Source organism: Panthera pardus, unplaced genomic scaffold (assembly GCF_024362965.1).
Source record: "Panthera pardus isolate Hobbes unplaced genomic scaffold, ASM2436296v1 HiC_scaffold_17, whole genome shotgun sequence".
Taxonomy (NCBI): domain Eukaryota; kingdom Metazoa; phylum Chordata; class Mammalia; order Carnivora; family Felidae; genus Panthera; species Panthera pardus.
Genome location: NW_026526732.1, coordinates 150,481,827 through 150,501,093, shown reverse-complemented (window position 1 = coordinate 150,501,093; position 19,267 = coordinate 150,481,827). Strand labels below are relative to the sequence as shown.

Sequence of the window (19,267 nt, the reverse complement as noted above, 5' to 3'; positions counted from 1 at the left end):
AGAGAGGCTACTCCTAAATGACACCTTGTATCTAAGGAAATGATCCGGTTTCCATCCTTAAGAGATGATGGTGTATTGGGAGCACCTGAATGGCTCAGTCGGTTAAGCTTTTGAGGGTCCAACTTTGACTCAGGTCACGATCTCACCATTCGTGAGTTTGAGCCCCACATTGGGCTCTCTGCTGTCAGCACCCAGCCCACTTCAGATCCTCTGTCCCTCTCTCTCTCTGCCCCTCTGCTGCTTGTGATCTGTCTCAAAAATAAAATGAATAGGGGCACCTGGGTGTCTCAGTTGGTTAAGTGTCCAACTTTGGCTCAGGTCATGATCTCACAGATCATGGGTTTGAGCCCCACATCGAGCTCCATGCTGACAGCTCAGAGCCTGGAGTTTGCTTCAGACTCTGTGTCTCCCTCTCTCTCTGCCCCTCCCCTGCTTGCTTGGGCTCTATCTCTCAAAAAATAAATAAACACAAAAAATAAATTAATTTAAAAAATAAATAAACATTAAAAAAATAATAAAATAAAATAAATAAATTTTTAAAAAGAGATGATGGTATATTAATTTCCTACCACTGCTGTAACAACCACAAACTTAACGGCTTTACAACAATACAAATTTATTATCTTACAATTTTGAAAATCAGAAGGCTAACATAGTTCACACTGGGTTAAAATCAAGGAGTCACCAGGGCTGTGTTCCTTTCTAGAGGCTCTAGGGGAGAATCCATTTCTTTGCATTTTCCAGCTTCTAGAGGCCACCTGCATTCCTTGGATTATGGTCCCTTCCTCCATGTTCAAAGCCAAAAACAACAGGATCTTCTTACATTGCATCACTCTGACCTTTTCTTCTTCCCCCTTCCACATTTAAGGACGCTTATGATTACACATTGACCCACCCAAATAATCCAGGATAATCTCTCTAAGGTCAGCTAAAAACCTTAATTATGTCTGCAACCTTAATTTCCCTTCACTATGTAACCTAATATATATACTCACAGGTTCTAGAGATGATGTGGGTATCCTTTGGTGGTGCTGGGAAGGACACCATTCTGCCTACCACAGATGGTCAAATGGGTCCACAGAATATAAGAAATACTGAAAGGGAGTAGATATTCCCAACTAACAGTACAGGAGGATGTTTAAATGTTGTCAAATGGCCATGAATTGATAACTGAAGCTGGGTGGTGCAAGCATAGGGTTTCATTAATTCTTTTGTCTACTCTTAAATATGTTGAAAATTTTACAATAAAAAGTGTTTAAATGCCTTCATTTTCTCTGTTGCTTCCAGGAGCACCTAGACTAGACTTCCCTGGTTACATGAAGTCTAAAATAAGCTGTTAGATTTTCCTTTTCCATCCTCATCCCCAGCCCCTGATGAATGGGAGCTCCTCCTCAGAACTGGTCGGTGGGGGGCAGTGTCCTTTTTGAGTGACATCCAGCAGATTTCCAAAAGCCCTTGACCTTGACCACACCAGAGACTAGAGGAATCCTCACATCAGAGTCTGTACCCATCCTTCAATTGTGGTGCATGGAGCCTCTAAGGGCCTTGATGCCTTTCATTGGCTGCAGTCCAGGGCTAGATGCCAGGCCAAGTGTGACTCACCAGTGATGAAAGAAACAGGACAATTCTGCAGCCCTTCTCTGTCTTCAGCCAACCCTGCAGGTGGCTCAGCTGCCCCAGGTCATTTCTAATCAACGCAACACATTTCTGGTGATTGGGACTTGGAATTCCAATAATAGTCCTAAATTTGGGACCAGCTAACACTATCCAATAGGAGGGAATGAATTAGATCCTAGGGTTGGGAAAAATTCCTTTGTAGTCAAGTAGAGGTTCCAAGAGGTGGCTTGTGCTTTGTGGTGAGGCCCTTCCTAAAGAGACAAGCATAGCCTACTCTCCCCTCCTTGGGCTATAAGAACTTCCTTGGCCTCAGCCTCCTCCCTCTCCCCACCCCCCCAAACCCTCACCTGCTGCCCCAGTCTCTAAAACACAGTTGTCTGGCCCTCACCACCCTCTGCTTTCTCTCTCTTCTCCCAAAGAGGCCACTCCCATTTTCCACTATAGTTCTCTGTCTTCTCACCTCCCATAGATCTTACTCTAGAACTGCAGCAGAGGCAGCAAGAGTATGGAGGTGGAGAGGACACTTGACTCTGTTCTACCATGGGTTGGGGCATTTTTATGTAAGCTAGTGAGTCATCATGCTTGGCTGTGCTCCCTGTCATGCTCCCCTCCTCTCTGTCTTTTACTCTCTCCACCTCCAGCTCCCAGAATAACGCCCACCTGGGCTCACACTCAGTCACCAGGAATCTGGTCTTGTTGTTGTATTCCAGCCTTCCCAAGGTCCCAAGTGCCCCCAGAAACCCGGAAACCAATGCTCAGACTCCCAGAGAGGATGGCATCTAGTAAATGAGGCAAAATAATGGTGGAAAGAAGGAGTCTACATGGAGGGGGGATGGAGAATAATTAGGGCCCCATATAGGGAGAGGGGAAGACCCCAGGGTGAATGGAGAGTGGAAAGAGAATGGATTTCCTGGAGCAGTGAGAGAGGAAAGAAAAGGGAGGAAGGATTTTGGAGACCACCCTCTGCTTTCAGTTCAACAAATATTTATTGTTTTCCTCCTTTGTGGGAGGAGCTATAAAGTATAAGAGAAATACTGGTCCAACTTATGAGTGAAAATGGGGGACACGGGGATCTCTAGAAGCATAGGAGTGCATTCCTCAGGCCCTATGAGGGCCTAAAGGACTCCAAGAAGGCAAAAGTCTGCATCTAGTTCACACAGTTTATTGAGCCATCTGTCCAGGGTCCAGAGAGAGCAGGAAGCCTACTTCAGTCTCTGAGCATGCCCTGGTGTCTCCCTCACACAGGGAAGCATCTGAGCATTGAGGGAAATTGCAGGCAGGAAGGGGGTCTAAGACGGAGATCTAGAGAGTCAAGGAGCATTGGGAACTCGCAGGTGTGATGAGCTCTATAGTGGAGGGTGACAGTGGAATTGGGAGTGTGAGAACCCCATGACATGGCATGTTGGTTGACCAGATGGCAAAGGGAGGTCAGTGAAAAGTGGTCATTGCTTTCAGGTAACAGTTTGTACTTACTATGCTTTATTTGGCAAATAAGGAGAGTGGGCATGACTTATTCAGGAACCAGAGTTACTCTGAGACATTTCAGGGGTTTCCCAGGCAAAAATCTGAATGGTAAGGTTAACTAATGGATTGTATTATCTGAAAGAAATGACAGAGGAAATTTTAGGGAGTGGTTATCTGGCAGGGAGGGCACTATAGTACAAGGGGAATCTAAACAGTAGGAGAGAATGAGGAAATGGATTTGGAGTCTACAATTTGGGAAGATGAAGAAAAAAGAGGTGATAAGGGGCGTCTATCATATTGGAGCAATGGAGGAAATAGAACAGCTCTCTTGGGAAGGAGGAGGGAAACTGAGCTAACCCAATGCCTGGGCCCCTGGACTTCTCCCAACTGAGAGATGGTGTGTGTGTATATACGTGTATGCCCACACATGCACATATGCAAAGGACGACTTATGGACTGTCAAGTACCTCTCCTTGGGGTAAGAAAACTTCAGGGTCAGCTATCTGGGGTCCCAGAGGCTTCACTTGGGCCAGGATGTCCCGGATGGATCGGCAGGGGATCTTTCCAGAGCTGCCGGAGCCACAGGGCTTGGCACCAGCTGAAGGATCAGGTTGGGGAGAACCATCGGGCCCCCCACTCAATGTTGAGGAGGAGACAGAAATGCAAGGGTGACCAGAAGAGCTGGACTTGCTCCCACAGGGCTGAAGGATGATTTTGCCACTGGATTGGGAGCTGGAGCTGCCACTAAAGGAGCCAGTGCCTGGTGGGGAGCAGGGCCCCTGTGAAACACCGCCACAGGGATGGAAGGATGAACTGCTGGAAACGCTAGAACTGCTGTGGACTCCAGAACTGGAGAGGGAGCAGGGCCCCTTAGAGCCAACACCACAAGGCTGAACCCCACCAGAGCCCACTGGCTGGAACACAATAGCCGAGGAAGCTCCTGATGGGTAGATGTTGGAACTAGAAGAGCTGTGGCTGGGGATGATGGGATTGCTGGAGAAGTATTTGCCCTCAGAGATGGGGGGCCCAGCTGCAAAGGAGGGGACCCCTGGAGAGCCTTTGACAGGATTATCTTTGGTGAAGTAGCCCACAGGGTAGATTTTGCCCCCACTGTACGTCATGCCTGGGACCAGATAACTGTCAGAGGAGCCACCCACCACCTCATAGCTGCCATAGGATTTGTCTACAGAGGTGATAGGGGGGCAGGGCTTGCCTGGAAGGCCACCACTGCTACAGGGAGAACCTTGAGCCAATCCAGGGCCACCAGAGCCATGCTGCTCCACCACCACCACCACTGGCCTTTGACCCCCTGACACGGAGTGGGAGCTGGAGATGTAGGAGCCTGAGTGTGAGACGATGGGCCCCCCACTGCAGGGAGAGTCGGAGACATCTGAATTACAAGGGCGTAAGTTAGAGTTGACTCTTTGGCCACCGCTGCTGGATATCCAGGAAGTTTGGGAAACAGATGAGCTTGAGCCTTCTCCAGACTGGGAAGAGCTTATTAGTAAGCGGGAAGAATCACCACTGATTGGTAGAGCGGAGCCAGACCCTGGCTGGGAACTGCCGCTTCCCGACTGGGAGGAGCTGCTGCTGCTTCCTGATTGGGAGGAGCTGCTTCCCGACTGGGAGGAGCTGGATCCTGAGGAGTAGCTGATCTGGGAATACCCTGTTCCTGGCTTAAATAATGAAGATCCTGAAGAACCACCCTGGGCGACACTGGATCCGCTGGAGCCACCACTGGAGACACCAGAACCACTGGGGCCACCACCAGAGCTGCCACTGGAGCCACTGGAACCGGAAATGGAACTGCTGGAGCTGCTGGAGCCACTGTGGCCACTGAAGCTACTGGAACCACTCTTCCCAATGAGACAGGGGTCATTGGGGGAGGTGATACGCACGTCCTTGCAGGGGTCTGAGAAGGTCCCGATGCTCTTAGCCAAGGTCCCTGAGGAGGAAGTAGTGGTTAGTAAGGGCCAGAGTGGCTTGGCTTGCCCCCTCAGCTTTCAAGCCCATCTGAGTCATCTGCTTCTGACTTCTTTCAAGCCCATCTGTCATCTTCTCTGGCTTCTCTGAGAAGAGCCCAGGGAGAGCTTGGGATGGAAAAGGAAGGGAGAACTGGCTGTTGTCTGTAAAGGTAGGGCAGTTTCAGTGTTCTGGGAGGGGGCAGAGACAGAAGCCAAACACCTACCAGAGAAAAAGAAAATGAGACTCCAAAGCAGGAGGTATTAAAGAAAGATAAGAGAAACAGAGAAGAAATAGGAGCTAATGGGTCCAAAAGGAAGGACCCCAGAGAGACAAAGCATGGGAGTGACAGAGACTCCTCAAGATGGGGCATAAGTCCTGAGGGAAAGAATCCCAGGTAAGATTGAGGGACCAAATGGAAAGAGAAGACAAGACAAACAACAACGGACTGGGAAGGAAAGGAAAAGTAACAAATGAGACTGAGAAAAGAGGAAGCCAGTGGTAGAGGGACTAAGGTAAGGGCTAGGGTACTTGGGGACTAAGATTCAGTCACCAGCCTCCTTGGGAGGGTCCAGGCTTGGGTAAAGGGTTGGAGTTCTGTTCCCATCTCAGCATTGCCCACGCCAGGAAATCTGGGTGGGGGCCAGAATGTGGGGGCACCCACTGTTGCTTCAGAACCTGCTGGTACAGCATGACAGGACACCGCACCCTGAGCCACCCTTGCTGTCCTGGCACAGCCCAGGGACACGAAGATGGAACCCTCCTCCCAGGCTCATGACCATTATCAGCTTCCTTCTCTCCCCACCCAGCTATCACACCATGCCTGCCTGCCCCCCAGTCTCCTGTCGTTACATCCCTGACAGATGTGAAACCACTTCTTTTTTTAACCAACCCTTTGCTTCTAACCCCAGGCTCACCTTACCCCCAGTCTTTCTCCACTCAGCTCCTAAAGGTCCCAAGCAGTGTGAGCAGAGTTTCATACTAGCGAGTGACTAAACCTCTCTGAGCTTTAGTTTATACATTTGGAGAGGTCAAATCTGTCCACCAATAACCAGTTTCTCCTCAGTCTGTGATGTCCCCATTCTCTCCTCAAAGAGAAGTTCTCTGTGTCCCCCTCCACACCAAATCCCAACTCTGCCTGCAGCCTCCCTCATTCAGCCTCACTAATCATGGAGAATTCCTGCTCTCCTTCTCTGCTCCGCCAAGCCACATGGTCTGCTTTCCACCCACGGGGCCATGGGCAGCATCACTGCAAATACCTGGTGGTCAACAGCAAAACCCTGGTTTGGATGGAGCCTGGCTTTACTGCTTTCTAATTTGTGATCTTGAGCCAGTCTACTAAATTGGCCTAGCCTCAGTGTCTTCAGGGGTACAATGGGAATAACAAATCTCTCATACAGTTCTTCTGATCAAAAGTGCTAATGTAGGGGTGCCTGGGTGGCTCATTCTGTTAAGTGTCCAACTCTTGATATTGGCTCAGGCCACGATCTCATGGTTAGTGAGTCCAAGCCCCATGCTGTCAGCAAAGAGCCTGCTTGGGATTCTCTCACTCCCTCTCTCTCTCTGCCCCTCCCCTGTTCACTTTCTGTCTCTCTCTGTCTCTCTCAAAATAAATAAATAAGCTTTTTTATAAAAGTGCTAATGTAAAGTGTTGGAATAGTGTCTGGCACATGAAAAGCATTCTATAAATGGTAACAATTATTACTATTAAATATACAGTCTTCATCTTCCAGTGTTCTAATAATTGATAATAGTAATAACAACAATGACCAACATTTATACAACCAAACCCTCTAGAATTTCCAAAGCACTTACATATATACATTATTTAATTTGAGACTCAGAGAAACTAGAGCTAAGTGTTATCATTAACCCTGTTCTAGAGTCTCAGAAACTGTGGCTCAGAAGATTTACGTAACTTACCTGGAGTGACAAGGCAGTGAGGAGCAGTCCTCAGACTGAAGCATCAGATTCCAGAGTCCCTGCCCTTCCCCCTTGCCAGGTCTTCTCCCGGTTTCTCCCTGGATGGTGCTTCCTCCCACCTCCCACCACTGGATCCCTCCAGTCTCCTCTGACCTGGTGTCTGCATCCTTCCTCTGCTACCTCTCCCTGCTTTCCTTCACTCCCAGGGTCCCCAGCCTCCTACCTGGCAGGAGGAGACCAGCCAGCAGCAATGCCATCATTCCTTGCCCTCCCACACGCCCCATCCGGGGTGCCCGCGAGGAGCCCATCTTGGACTGTGCAGCCTTCTGACAGCAACTCGTGGACAGCCCAGGGCCTTTATGCCAGGGCTGGACATTCTCTGGGCAGGAGTCACTGTGGGTAGGGGTGGGGAAGTGGAGGGGCAGGTGCCCGGGGCAACTTGGTGTGGTTGGGAGGAGCTGAAGTAATCAGTTGGGGCATCTGCCTACTCAGCGGCAGAGGTGGCTTCAGTGTGGGGTACCTGTGGCCACGGAGCCCTTAACAATTCCTGCCACCTGACCAGCCTACCCATGTTCCTCATTGCCTAACCTGGAACTGGGGGCTCTACCCACTCAGGTGGCCACTCTCACCACAGGACCCAGTCACCTGGCTCCTTCACTCTCCTGCCTGCCCTGGTGTTGGCCTGTCCCAGTCCTTCCATGCACAGACATGGACCTTTCTACTTTCCTGTCCACAACAGAGTGCCTGCTCTGGTCCCACACCCCACCACATGGTTAACCCCACCTGGTTTCCCATCCACAGCCCCTGAATTTGTCCCTTTCCTTGGGATCCATCACTCAGCCTCCACTTTCCACACTGCATCCCCAGTACCCCCTTCCTTCCCACCTTGTTGTCATTGTCCAAGTTCCATGCTTGCCACACCTATTATGTGTTCCATCAATGAATTGAGCCTTTTCCCTCTTAACTAGGAGTCTGCACTCCAAGCACCAGCTCTCTGATCTCTCCCTTCTGGGGGTGCTCCTGGGATAGTACAAAGGGTGCTGGTTGCAAGGGCCTCAGCCTGAGGAGAGGCCTGGGCTGGGAACCACTGTCATAGCTAGGTCTGAAGTTACTCACAGGCCACTCATGGCCTCTCCCCCACAGCTGGTGACCCTGACTTCAGTGGGTGAGCCACAGGCTAATGAGACTAATTGGGAAGGTGGTGGCCCTGCAGACCATCAGCTGGCTCCCTGGCCTGGATACGTGAACAGAAAACAGCCAGCTCCTGTCTGAGGTGGATAAGGGAGGGCTAGGCAGATGTCAGGATCCCTGAAGGATGAAAGGCAGGACTGGCAGATCAGAGCCTTGAGTTCAGCAAGAAGAGGGGCAGGTCATCCTCCATCACATTCCCCTCCCTCCTGCTTTGGTCCTGGCCCCACCCCAGCCAATTAATTGCTCACTAGTATTGCCCAGAGTATCAGTATCGGAGGGAGAGGCCTGGGAGTCAGGTCAAGCTGCCTCTCCTCCTCCCCCACCCTGCTCCCCTCACCCAGACTCTCATCTCCATACTTCCCCAGTCTCCTCACAAAAGCAGTCTATGTCCAAGCCCTTGGCTGCCCTCTCCCATTCCCTCTTTCCTGCCCTGCCTTTAATTCCAGCCCAGTGCTATCCATAGGACTTTCTTTGGTGATGGGAATGTTCTGTACCTGTCAAGTACGGTAGCCATTAGCTACATGTGGCTATGAAGCATTTAAAATGGGGCTAGTATAGGGAGCCTGGGCGGCTCAGTGGGTTGAGCGTCCAACTTCAGTTCAGGTCATGATCTCATGGTTTGTGAGTTCAAGCCCCACGTTGGGCTCTGTGCTGATAGTTCAGAGCCTGGACCCTGCTTCAGATTCTGTGTCTGCCTCTCCCTGACTCACACTCTGTCTCTCTCTGTCTCTCAAAAATGAATAAAATGTTAAAAAAAATTAAAATGGGGCTAGTATAACCAACCTAAGGAACTGAATTTTTAATTTTACTTAATTTTAATTTAAATGCAAATGGCCATGTGCAGCTAGTGGCTACCATCTAGTCTAGTCCTTGACCTTGCCAGCATTCAAGATAGGAGTGGGAAGGAAGAGGGGCCTGGAGCTACCACAGCAAGAGGAGATAATGGTACAGTGTCCCCTGAAGAGGGCTGACGCAATGGGAGAAAAACAAAAACACTGGCTTTAGACTCTGGATGACCTGAGTTCAAGTCCCAGCTAACTTCTGGCTTTAGGCAACTGTCCAAACCTTTCTGAACTTCAACATCCTCCTCTGTCAAATGGGGATATTTTAAGTCATCCTACCTTGCAGGGGGTTTGTGAGGATCAAATGGGAAATTATCAGACAGATTAAAGAGGACTAAGGGCGCAGCCCTCCTGGTGCAGGCTTATCACGTGAAGCCCGGCAATGTCCTGTCTGTGTCCCACACTGGGACACAGCAAGTAGGATGCACAGTCCCAGGCTCTCCCTTTGAAGTCTCCAGTCTGGCTGACCTTAGGAGACCTACAGCCTCCTTGCCCCTCTGCCCCTACAGAGCAGTGACCTGCGTGTGTCTGTCCCAGCCACATCTGTTCCCTCCCTGGACTCCTGACCCCACTGGAGCCCATCTCCCTGAGGAGGAGGGGAAAGAGGGAGGGGTGCCGGGAGCAGGGAGGGAGTGCCCGAAAGAAGAGGTGTGTGGAGCCTTGTGGGTGAGGAGGAGGGGAGGAACCACAAGGCCTGTGGGATATTCTTTTTCAGAACAAACAGAGGTGGCAACGTCTGTCCTGTTTTCTTCCTCTCATTCCTCCTGGATGCTGTCAGCCTCGGCCAGGAGCAGGGCTGGAGGAGGCACAGTCTGTCTGTCTGTCTGTCTGTCTGTCTCTCTCTCTCTCTCTCAGCCTCTGTCTGGATCTCCAGCCACCCACACAGCCTGGTATTCAGCCTCAGAGCCCTCCTCCCACTGTCCCCCTGTCTGCTGTATCCACCCCTTTCCACCCAATCCCATCACCACATCTGCCCACTTGTGGGCCCTCCCAGCTCCTCTCCACTCTCTCTTTTCTTACTGGAATCCTATCTGCTCTGCTGTTTTACTATGCTATGTCCCTGGGACTCATTATTAACCCTTCTCTCAGCTCAGACAGTGAAAATCTGAAGCTAATGGGCTTGAGGAGGGCAGGGAAGGGACACTGGCTGAGTGCCTGCCCAGCCCAGGGCCACCTTGAGGGACACTCACCAATTAGACAATGCCCATGGAGGTGCAGGTGGGTCTGCTGTGTTCCCCAGCAGCAAGTGTCCTGCCCAACAGGTGGACTGGGTGAGACAGCACTGGTGGTCCAGGGCAACCCCACACACACCAGAGAAAATGAAACTTAAAGTATGTGCCTTCCAAGCACAAGAGATTGGGAGTTCTTGCCCCACATTTATGAAGAAGGCAAGTTGTGTCCACTCTAGGCTGCCCTGGGCTACTCTTTGCTGCTGCATTCTGCACTGGGCACTGGTTCAGCATGCTCATCCTACACTGTGCTTTGGAAGTTGCAACAAGGAGGAAGATGAATTGCCCTTGTCCTTGAGTTGCTGAAGTCCAGCTGGGGACAGACAGCCTAAAAAGAATGCTGACATGGAGAAAAGGGACAGGCACTTGGCTTTGAGGAGGCAGCAGGATATTCCCTGGGCTTTGGGGAAGATAAGCAGGGAAGGGAGCAGACAGCTCAGACTCAGGGCCCTGGTGATGCTGAGAGTATATTTAGAACAAATAAGTAGCTTGGGAAGTATAAACAGAGGAAGAGAGAGATGGAGAAAACAGAAAGGCTGTTTGGACCATCATCAGAGACAATCTATAACATCAGGCTAAGGTAGGAATGCGGTATGTGCAGGAGGATGCAGGGAACTGAAGGTTCTGAGTGGGGGGACAGCATAGTCAGAAAGGAGGCTTGGGGAGTAGAGAAGAACCATTTCCTCTGTCCCAGGCCCCCCACGAGTGTGCTGGTGCTTAATCCTTACACTAGCCCTGCAGGGTAAGAGTTCTTTCTCCCCCATTTCACAGATGGGGAAACTGAATTTAAACTAGTTGCTCAAGGGGCACCTGAGTGGCTCAGTCAGTTAAGTGTCCAACTCTTGATTTCATCTCAGGTCACAATCTCATGGTTGGTGAATTCAAGCCCCTCATTGGGCTCTGTGCTGACAGCACGGAGCCTGCTTGGGATTCTCTCTCTCCCTTTCTCTTTGCCCCTCCCCTGCTCATGCCCTCTCTCTGTCTCTCTGTCTCTCTCAAAATAAACAAACTTAAAAAATAAAAATTAATTAATTAATTAGTTGTTCAAACCAGCTGGTAACTAGCAAAAGAGTTTGGAAAGGATGCAAACCCGCCTATTGGACTCCAGAGCCCATGTAGGTACCATCACTCAACTGACACCAGGCCATAAATTAATGGCAGTGGTCCACGGACGGACTTCAGAGGTTCCTTAAGCCCTGTATGGGTGTATGCAAAATTCCTTGTGTGATATCAAAGTCTCAAAAGTTAAGAGGTCCTAAGTGAGAAAGTCAATAGCACATGCTGTCCCTTCCACTCAATCTTTTCTCCTCTTTTTACCATGGCCCTCAAAGATGGGACTGAAGTTCTAGAACGAGCGTTCCATGCAGGGGTGTCTGGCAGACCTAGGGCTACTGCTTGAAAGAAAGAACAAGGGAGTGAAAACACAGGAAGGGAAGAAGCCCAAAAGATGAGCTTGTTTTGTTGGGGGGAAAGGGGAAGAGGCCACTCTGCACCCCAGGCCCTGAGGGCTCCTTCCCTCTCTGAGCCTCTGTGCTCTGCTCCAGCCATAGGCACTTTCTTCTCCTCCTCTCTCTTCCTCTGTTGCCCTTGCTCTGCCTGTGGTGGGCTCCTCTCTCCAGCAGTCATGCCCCCCCCCAACAGATGGCAAGCTGACGCTCCCTGCCCACTCCCAGTAGGGTCTCCCTGAGTCGTTTCCCTGTAGTGGGTTGTGGGGATGGGTGCCCTGGGACATTCATACTCTCCCCCTGGTCTCTCTCGTGACGTAGGTCACGGGTCCAGGAAGGAAAGGATGAATTTGTACTTGGGAGTTCCGACCTGGTCTGTGCCCTCTTCAGCCCCAGTGTGCCCATGACTGCCTAAACTTCATTCAGTTGTAGTCTCTGTTCTCTGCCTGCCTCTGTAGTTTCTTACCTGCGGTAGATGGTCAAGCACAGAATCCACATTCCATGTGGTCTGACTCCTTTGCCCTCAGATAGAGTCTGTGGCACATTACCTATGCAGCCCCACACAGCCTCAAAATGCAACAGAAACCATTGGCCCTGGACTGTGGACTCCAGGACAAATGGGCAGAGCATATGTCTGCTCGCTGAATTCCAAGCACTTACCTGTGGTAAGCACGTGGTGATTCTTCCCTTTCTACCTTACTCTGAAATACATCTTCCAATCTGGCTTCAGTGCCCTCTACCCCTCCCAACCGCATCGTGCAAAGCCCAGTATAGGTGCCAGGTGATAACAACAGTGGCTAAGGCCTTGCCTCCAGGAGCACTCGGTCTAGCCAGGCAGGGAGCAGAAGACACATGGACTTAGCTCTGACACAGAACTACTTACCTGTGCTCTCTTGTGGGCCTGTCTGTCCCACCCTCATTCCTCATGGGTGACTGTGTCCCCTGAGCCACTCTTCTCTCCACTGGATGATCTCTTTTCTCTGAGGGATGCAGCACACTTCCATTAACAAACAGCAGAGCTCACGTGGCCGCACTGAGGAAGTCTTGGGATTTCCCCCTGCACAAGGCATTAATCTGAAGCCAGGAGTGGAGGAAGACAGGGCTGTGTACTTTAAAAATCCCTTAGGTGATTCTTGTTGGGAATCCCACCCAGCCCTTAGCTAAGATCACTGCTCTGAGGAGCAGTCTATACCCCATCAAGATATATTCTGTTCCCTCAAAACATATCCAGTGGTGTGGTCTATACCCAGCTCTGCCTTCCCTCCTTCTCCGTCAGCTCCCAGTCCACCCATCTCTTCTCTAGGACAGACCTCCTGGAATTTGGCCTGGTGAGCCTCCACTTGTGCTCTTCCCATCTGTCCTCACCATCTTAGCAGCCCTGCTGGTACCTTCCAAGGGACCCAGGCACCACAGCTGGGACATGGGAATGAGGACTGGAACCAGAGCCAGGGACATCCTCAGGCAGTGAGTCCTGAAGAGGAAGCATTCAGCAGATGGGAGCTCTGCCCACCATGCTCTCTGCTCCCCCTTCTTGCCCTTCCCCACTGCCTGCAAGCCATAGGAAGTCAGCTGAGTGCAGGTCATGCTCCCCAGGCCCAACACCTCATCGCTAGGTTTAGGTCACATCTGATTTAGCCACCACCCCTCTTGTCTTGTGAGGAGGTGACTACAGAGGCTGTGATTAGCTCTCAGAGTAACAATAATATTTGTCCTCTTCTCTGTTCTGTGGAGTGACTGCTAAGGACACCAGTTCTCATTGTTTGCTCATTATGCTCACCTTTAAAACAGTCATTCTTTCCACTGTGGCTATTAACGCTTTTTATTGTTATTGGTCACCCAGAATTAGAGACCCGGCTCCCTCCCCAGTCCAGAGGACAGAGCCAGGGAGGGCGGGTGAGAGGAGGGCCAGGGTGCAATCTGAAGAAGCTTTCGGGAGCAGCTGGAAGGACTCGTGCCAGGAGGGACTTCCAGGCCAGGTGTGGCTCTCAGAGCTGCTGAGGGTGTATCAGGTGGGCCCATCTTCTCTGGCCTAAATCCCTCTGGCTGGGAGCTCCTCTCAGGCAGGAAGCTTCTCCTGTCCCCAGTGTGTCCCTGGCACCTGATGCATCATGTACACACAGAGGTGACCAGAAAAGACAGAATCTATGGCAGAGGCTGGCATCCCTAGTCCAGCTGCATTCTCCTGGACCCCAGGCTAGAACCAGGGAACAACACTGACTCTTCAGCAGTGTGTAACAGATCACCACAGACATCTACACGTGCTGGATTGACCTTGATTCTCTCAGTGACTCTAGGAGACAGAAATGATCATTTGTCCTTTGGGGCCACAGACACAAGTTCAGGGAGTTAAGGCGATGCCTACCCCCAGTAGCTGGGGACTTTACCTGCAGTCCTGATGCTATATTTGGCACACAGCACTAAGCTGGTTTTTCCTCTTCTTCCTGGGTATTCCCATGGCCTGACTCACTCCCTCATTTTATTCACTTCTTGTCACCTGCTGTTTCCTCAGAGGCCCTTTCTGACTTTTCTATTTAAAATCATATCCTAAGTCCTCATATGGACCACCACTCTCCATTTCCTTCCTCTGCCTTAATTTTCTTTAGAGCACTTATCACACGTGATACCTTATTAGACATGTCCTGTATACATCTTGGGTATTGCTCACTCCCCCCACTAGAAGGTAAGCCCCATGAGGACAGGGCCCTCCTCTATTTGACTCACCACTGTATTCACAGCCCTAGAGCACTGCCTGGCTTATGGAAGGAACTCAGCACATAATGAGAGAGAGAATAAATAATAATGAATATGCTTGGCCACTTGCCCAAGCAGCCTATGCCTGAATTTTCCTGAGGGCCCCAGAGCTGCCTCGTCTCATCTCAAGTGCCTGAATCACCTTAGAGGGGTCACCTTGGTGACCAAGAGGGCACTAGTGGGGCCTGACTGAGGCCTGAAGAGTGGATGATGTTAGAGGCAAAGAGCAAGGACGACTCTGGAGGGAAACACTTTGGAGGAGCCTCTAGGCCGCCCTCTGGTGGAGGAGCATAGAATACCCACACACAGGAATGAGGCTGTCTGCACTGGGTGGAAATTTAGAAATTAAGAAATTGCCTAAAGTCACATCCCAAGGTCATACAGAGAATAGATAACAGAGTAGGGACAAATATCTGGATCACAGTCTGATGCTGTCACCACTATGCTATCCTGTCTTCCCCATCACAGGAGTTGAGATTAAGCTGCCAAAAGGAAGGCTAAGGATATTTGAGGATATCGGGCGGGGGGGGAGGTGAATAGCTTGGAAGGTGGATTTGGTTAAATTCAACGAGTTTTTTGAGCTAGCGCTGGGCACCCAGGGTGGCACTTAATTGAAGATTAGAGGGAGAAAATATACAGTAAGAGAGCTTAAATTTATACCAAAGCAAGTTTTCAAATGTATTTGAAACAAGAAATTAGCAGAGGAGTTAGGAATTCCCCTCTTCAGGGGAATGCCCCTCTGTGGTTTAACTTTTATCACATTTTATTGCTATGATTGACACGTTTGTTTCTTCCCCGGACAGAGCTCCTTAAGGGCAGGGAGGACTGAAACTGCTTCCTGGGATTGTTGCCGTGGCCTAGCACCCCACGCAGTGGATGCTCAATAAACGATTGTCATTTGGGCAAATGGATGAACAAATGAGTGGTTTGGAGTTTCCCTGCCCAGAGATCTTCAAAGAAGAGCAGACAACCATCTCTTCTGTCTAGTCCAAAGACATCACTGGCCTGCCCAAAGGCTGAGGGCTGTGCCTGATGCCTTCCCAAGTTAACTCAGCTTCTATAATTAGAGTATACCATGATACAAGTTCTAGATTCTTTCCTTTCATTGACCAAGCATTTATGGACTGCCTACCAGTCCAAGGTACTGAGCTATTGTTCTCTAAATCCATGATCCTATTGTATTATTTGATTCTATGACTCCTTGTTGACATAAGATGCAATACTGTCCCCACTGCATTCACTCCTAGCTGAGGTCAGCCAAAGTAGATGGGAAGAAGCAGTGAATGGATAAGCTGGCACAATGGGTTCCCCTGTGTTAATGCTCCATACCCTCCAGTCCCACTCAGTCTCCTTTCCAACTGATAAACACACCAAGTTTGGGTGTCAATACCTGCTGCCTATTAATAGGTATTAAAATCTCCAATTACCTCATGCCTCCCCCTTTTCCCTCCCACTCACCCACCTATTGTGTCAAACGGGGAAGAACTAGTTTGGAGCAAGCAGTCCTGCATCATCTTGACTTTGGCACTTGGGTGATGTCTTAGATGAGTTACCTCTCTCAGAGTAGTTTCCTCATCTGTGAAGCAGGGCTAATAATTTGCCTTATTGAATACCTTCTGGGTCATGTACTAGGAAAGAAGGCATACAAACACAGACAAGGCATGGTCTCTGCCCTCAAGAAACTCATACTTTACAAGGGGAGGAAGACATGAAAACCATAATAATGTGGAAATTAAATAAGACAGCATGATGTAGAGTCCTAGACACCTGCCTGGGCTACACCAAGGACTTTTCCCTCACTTTCTCTCTCCTTTAAGAATTATTTTCCTGGGGCTCCTGGATGGCTCATTTGGTTGAGCAACTAACTCTGGATTTTGGCTCAGGTTCTTACAGTTCATGAGTTCGAGCTCCGCACTGACAGTGCAGAGCCTACTTGGGATTCTCTCTCTCCCTCTCTCTCTCTGTTCCTTCCCTGCTTGTGTGCTCTCTCTCTCTCAAAATAAATAAATTAAGTTTAAAAAAATTTTTTTTAATTATTTTCTCTTTCTTTTCCCAACGAACTTCATCTGGCTTGGGGGGTTGCTACTGGTCAGTTTGAGAGTTCTAGACTGCTTCCCTTCCATTCCATATAACCCTGCCACAGCACACCCAGGCATGCATGTGAGCCTCCCCACCACTGGACACAATTCTATCGGAGGAAAAACACTTTAAACATGATTCATTATTTATTTATTTATTTATTTATTTATTTATTTACTTATTTATTTATTTATTTTGAGAGAGAGAGAGAGAGAGAGAGAGAGTGTGTGTGTGTGTGTGCAGAGAGAGAGAGGGAGAGAGAGAATCAATCCTAAGCAGGCTTCACACTGTCAGTACAGAGCCCTGCGTGGGGCTGGAACCCATGAACTGTGACATCATGACCTGAATCAAAATAAAGAGTCGGACGCTTAACCAACTGAACCACCCAGGTGCCCCAGAGGAGAAACACTTTCAGATATAAACTCCCAAGCCTGGCTTCCCTATTTCCCCCCCACCTACCTGTCCAGCAATATCCCCCTCTTTTCCAGGTGCTAAGCCCTTCACTCTAACCATTTCAGTCTACTCCCTGTTGCCCAAACTTGCCATTTATTAATGAGTTCGGCCATTCATGAAACATGTATGCAATGGTTAATTTTATGTGTCAGCTTGACTGGGCTAAGGGATGCCAAGATAGCTGGTAAAACATTGTTCCTGGGTGCATCTGTGAGGGTGTTTCTTGGAAGAGATTAGCATGGGAATGTTGAACTAAGGGAAGAAGCTTGCTGCCGCCAGTGTGGGTGGGCATCATACATTCTGTGAGGCCTGAACGTAAGAAACAGGAAGAGGGGTGAATTTGCTCCTTGTTTGAGCTGGCATCTCCACCTTCTCCTGTCCTTGGACATCATCAGCACTCCTGATTCTCAGGCCTTTGGAATTACTCCACTGGCTTTCCTGGTTCTCCCACTTGTAGATGGCAGACTGTGGGAATTCTCAGCCTCCACAATCTTGAGCCAATTCCTATAATAAACCTCCATATATACTCTATTGGTTCTGTTTCTCTGGGGAACCCTAATATAACCTATTAAGAGTCCATGAAGACCTAGGCACTATATTCAGTGTCAGGGCTGCACAGATAATAAATAAAGGGATGGGGAAATATAGTGGTTAAAATCAGAGACATTGGAGGGGCACCTGGGTGGCTCAGTCGGTTGGGCACCAGACTCTTGATCTTGGCTCGGGTCATGATCTCAGTTTATGGGTTTGAGCCTTCCCCCCACATTGGACTCTGCGCTGACAGTGTGGAGCCTGCTTGGGATTCTCTCTCTCCCTTTCTCTCTGCCCCTTCCTCGCTCTCTCGCACTCTCAAAATAAAAAAAATAAATGATAACAACCTAAAAAAAAAAAAAAATCGGAGACATTGGCTTAGTAGATAGACCTGAGTTCAAATCCCAGTTTTGCCATTTGTCTTTTCCTGTATGAGTCACAGTACCTCTCTGGATCCAAAATGGTGGTAAGGATGCGGTTACTGTGCAAATTAGGTGAGAGCTTAATCTGCAGAGCATTTGGCAACAGTGCTCATACAGCACATGAAGTCATAAGTAGTCGCAGTGGTTTGCAGCAAACCATACTTTGCGACCCACGCTGGGATGCCCAGAAGTAGATCCTGAGACAAAGATTCAAGAGGACTTTTTTTTTTTTTTTTAAGGTGAGGGTGGAGGAGGAACGAGGAGGAGTGAGTTAGTGCGAAGGAGCCCAGGCAATGTGTCATGAAAGGCAACCGGGCTCAAAGGGCTAGCGTGTCGATACCCCCACATTTATCGGTCATCCTTCAAAGGTTGGGAGAGAGGTGGGGGCAGCGAGGATGCGAGGGAGAAACACAGGTTCTTCCAGCACGCCAGTGTCCCAGCGGTGGGAGCCCTAGGCGAGGCTGCTGAAAGTGACAGCACACTGGGAGGCACAGGCACCAAAATGGTAAAGCGATCCCACAGAAATGTGCAGGGCCGTCTCTGCCCCCAAGAGGCTCGAGGCCTAGGAGCGGAGGGCAGGCGGAAATAAATCCTTGTCCTCTGAGTTTTGTTCCACGCACTGTTGCGCCGCAGACCGCGGTAGCGCAGGGGAGGGGGCGCAGGTGAGTGGGGCGCAGGTGAGTGGGGCGCGGCGTCATTGAAGAGAAATACCACCGGCTGGAGACAGGAAACCCTTTCCAGACACTGGGAGCCGCACCAAAAAGGCAGGAGGCGGGGACTGCCAGAGCACCGGTGAGCAGGGGCGGGTCCTGCAGGGCTTGGGCGTCGGGTAAGTTTGCGCCTGCGCCTTCGCTGGAGCCGCCCCTACCCACATTCTCCCCAGCGCGGCCCGCAGCCCGGCGACCTGCCCTTCCCCCGCGCGCGTGCCTTCTTCCAGGAAGCCTCCTCTGACTATTCCAGCTCCCCGTGACTCCCTTCTGGACTCACGGCGTTTATTGGCGAGGCTATTTGGTGCTTACTCATATAATTATTTAGTTACTCGCATCCTGTCTGTGACATTGTTATTTAACTTTTCATACAAATCCTTTCTTCCCCGGCTTAATTTTAAGCTTCCGGAGAGTGGGAACTGTTTGTTTTTATTTTCTATATTCCCCCATGGCACCTGGCATTGATGGACATATTAAGGTATAAGATAATGACTGAATCTCGTGAACCTAGTCCACACTGGAAACTATTAAATTCTAGGCTCACCCCTACAATTATTACGTGTTCTAGGATTCTTTCTAAACTAAAATTAGGTGGGTTTTTTGGTTTTTTGGTTTTTTTCCCAAACTGGTCACATACCGGTTTTGATGGGG

General features: G+C 49.8%; 2 protein-coding genes across 2 annotated transcripts in view; both read right to left on the bottom strand.

Annotated features, from left to right (window-relative positions):
• Positions 1–19,267, bottom strand: part of LOC109249533 (class I histocompatibility antigen, Gogo-B*0101 alpha chain-like) — a 283,631-nt gene that overhangs the window by 135,710 nt on the left and 128,654 nt on the right. The gene's annotated exons all lie outside the window — the stretch shown is intronic.
• Positions 2,585–7,306, bottom strand: CDSN (corneodesmosin). The gene is made up of 2 exons (XM_019419997.2): positions 7,190–7,306; positions 2,585–5,026 (listed from the first exon to the last, which is right to left on the bottom strand). The coding sequence occupies exons 1-2, from the start codon at positions 7,272–7,274 to the stop codon at positions 3,531–3,533; spliced, it is 1,581 nt and encodes a 526-aa protein (XP_019275542.1). The 5' UTR covers positions 7,275–7,306; the 3' UTR covers positions 2,585–3,530.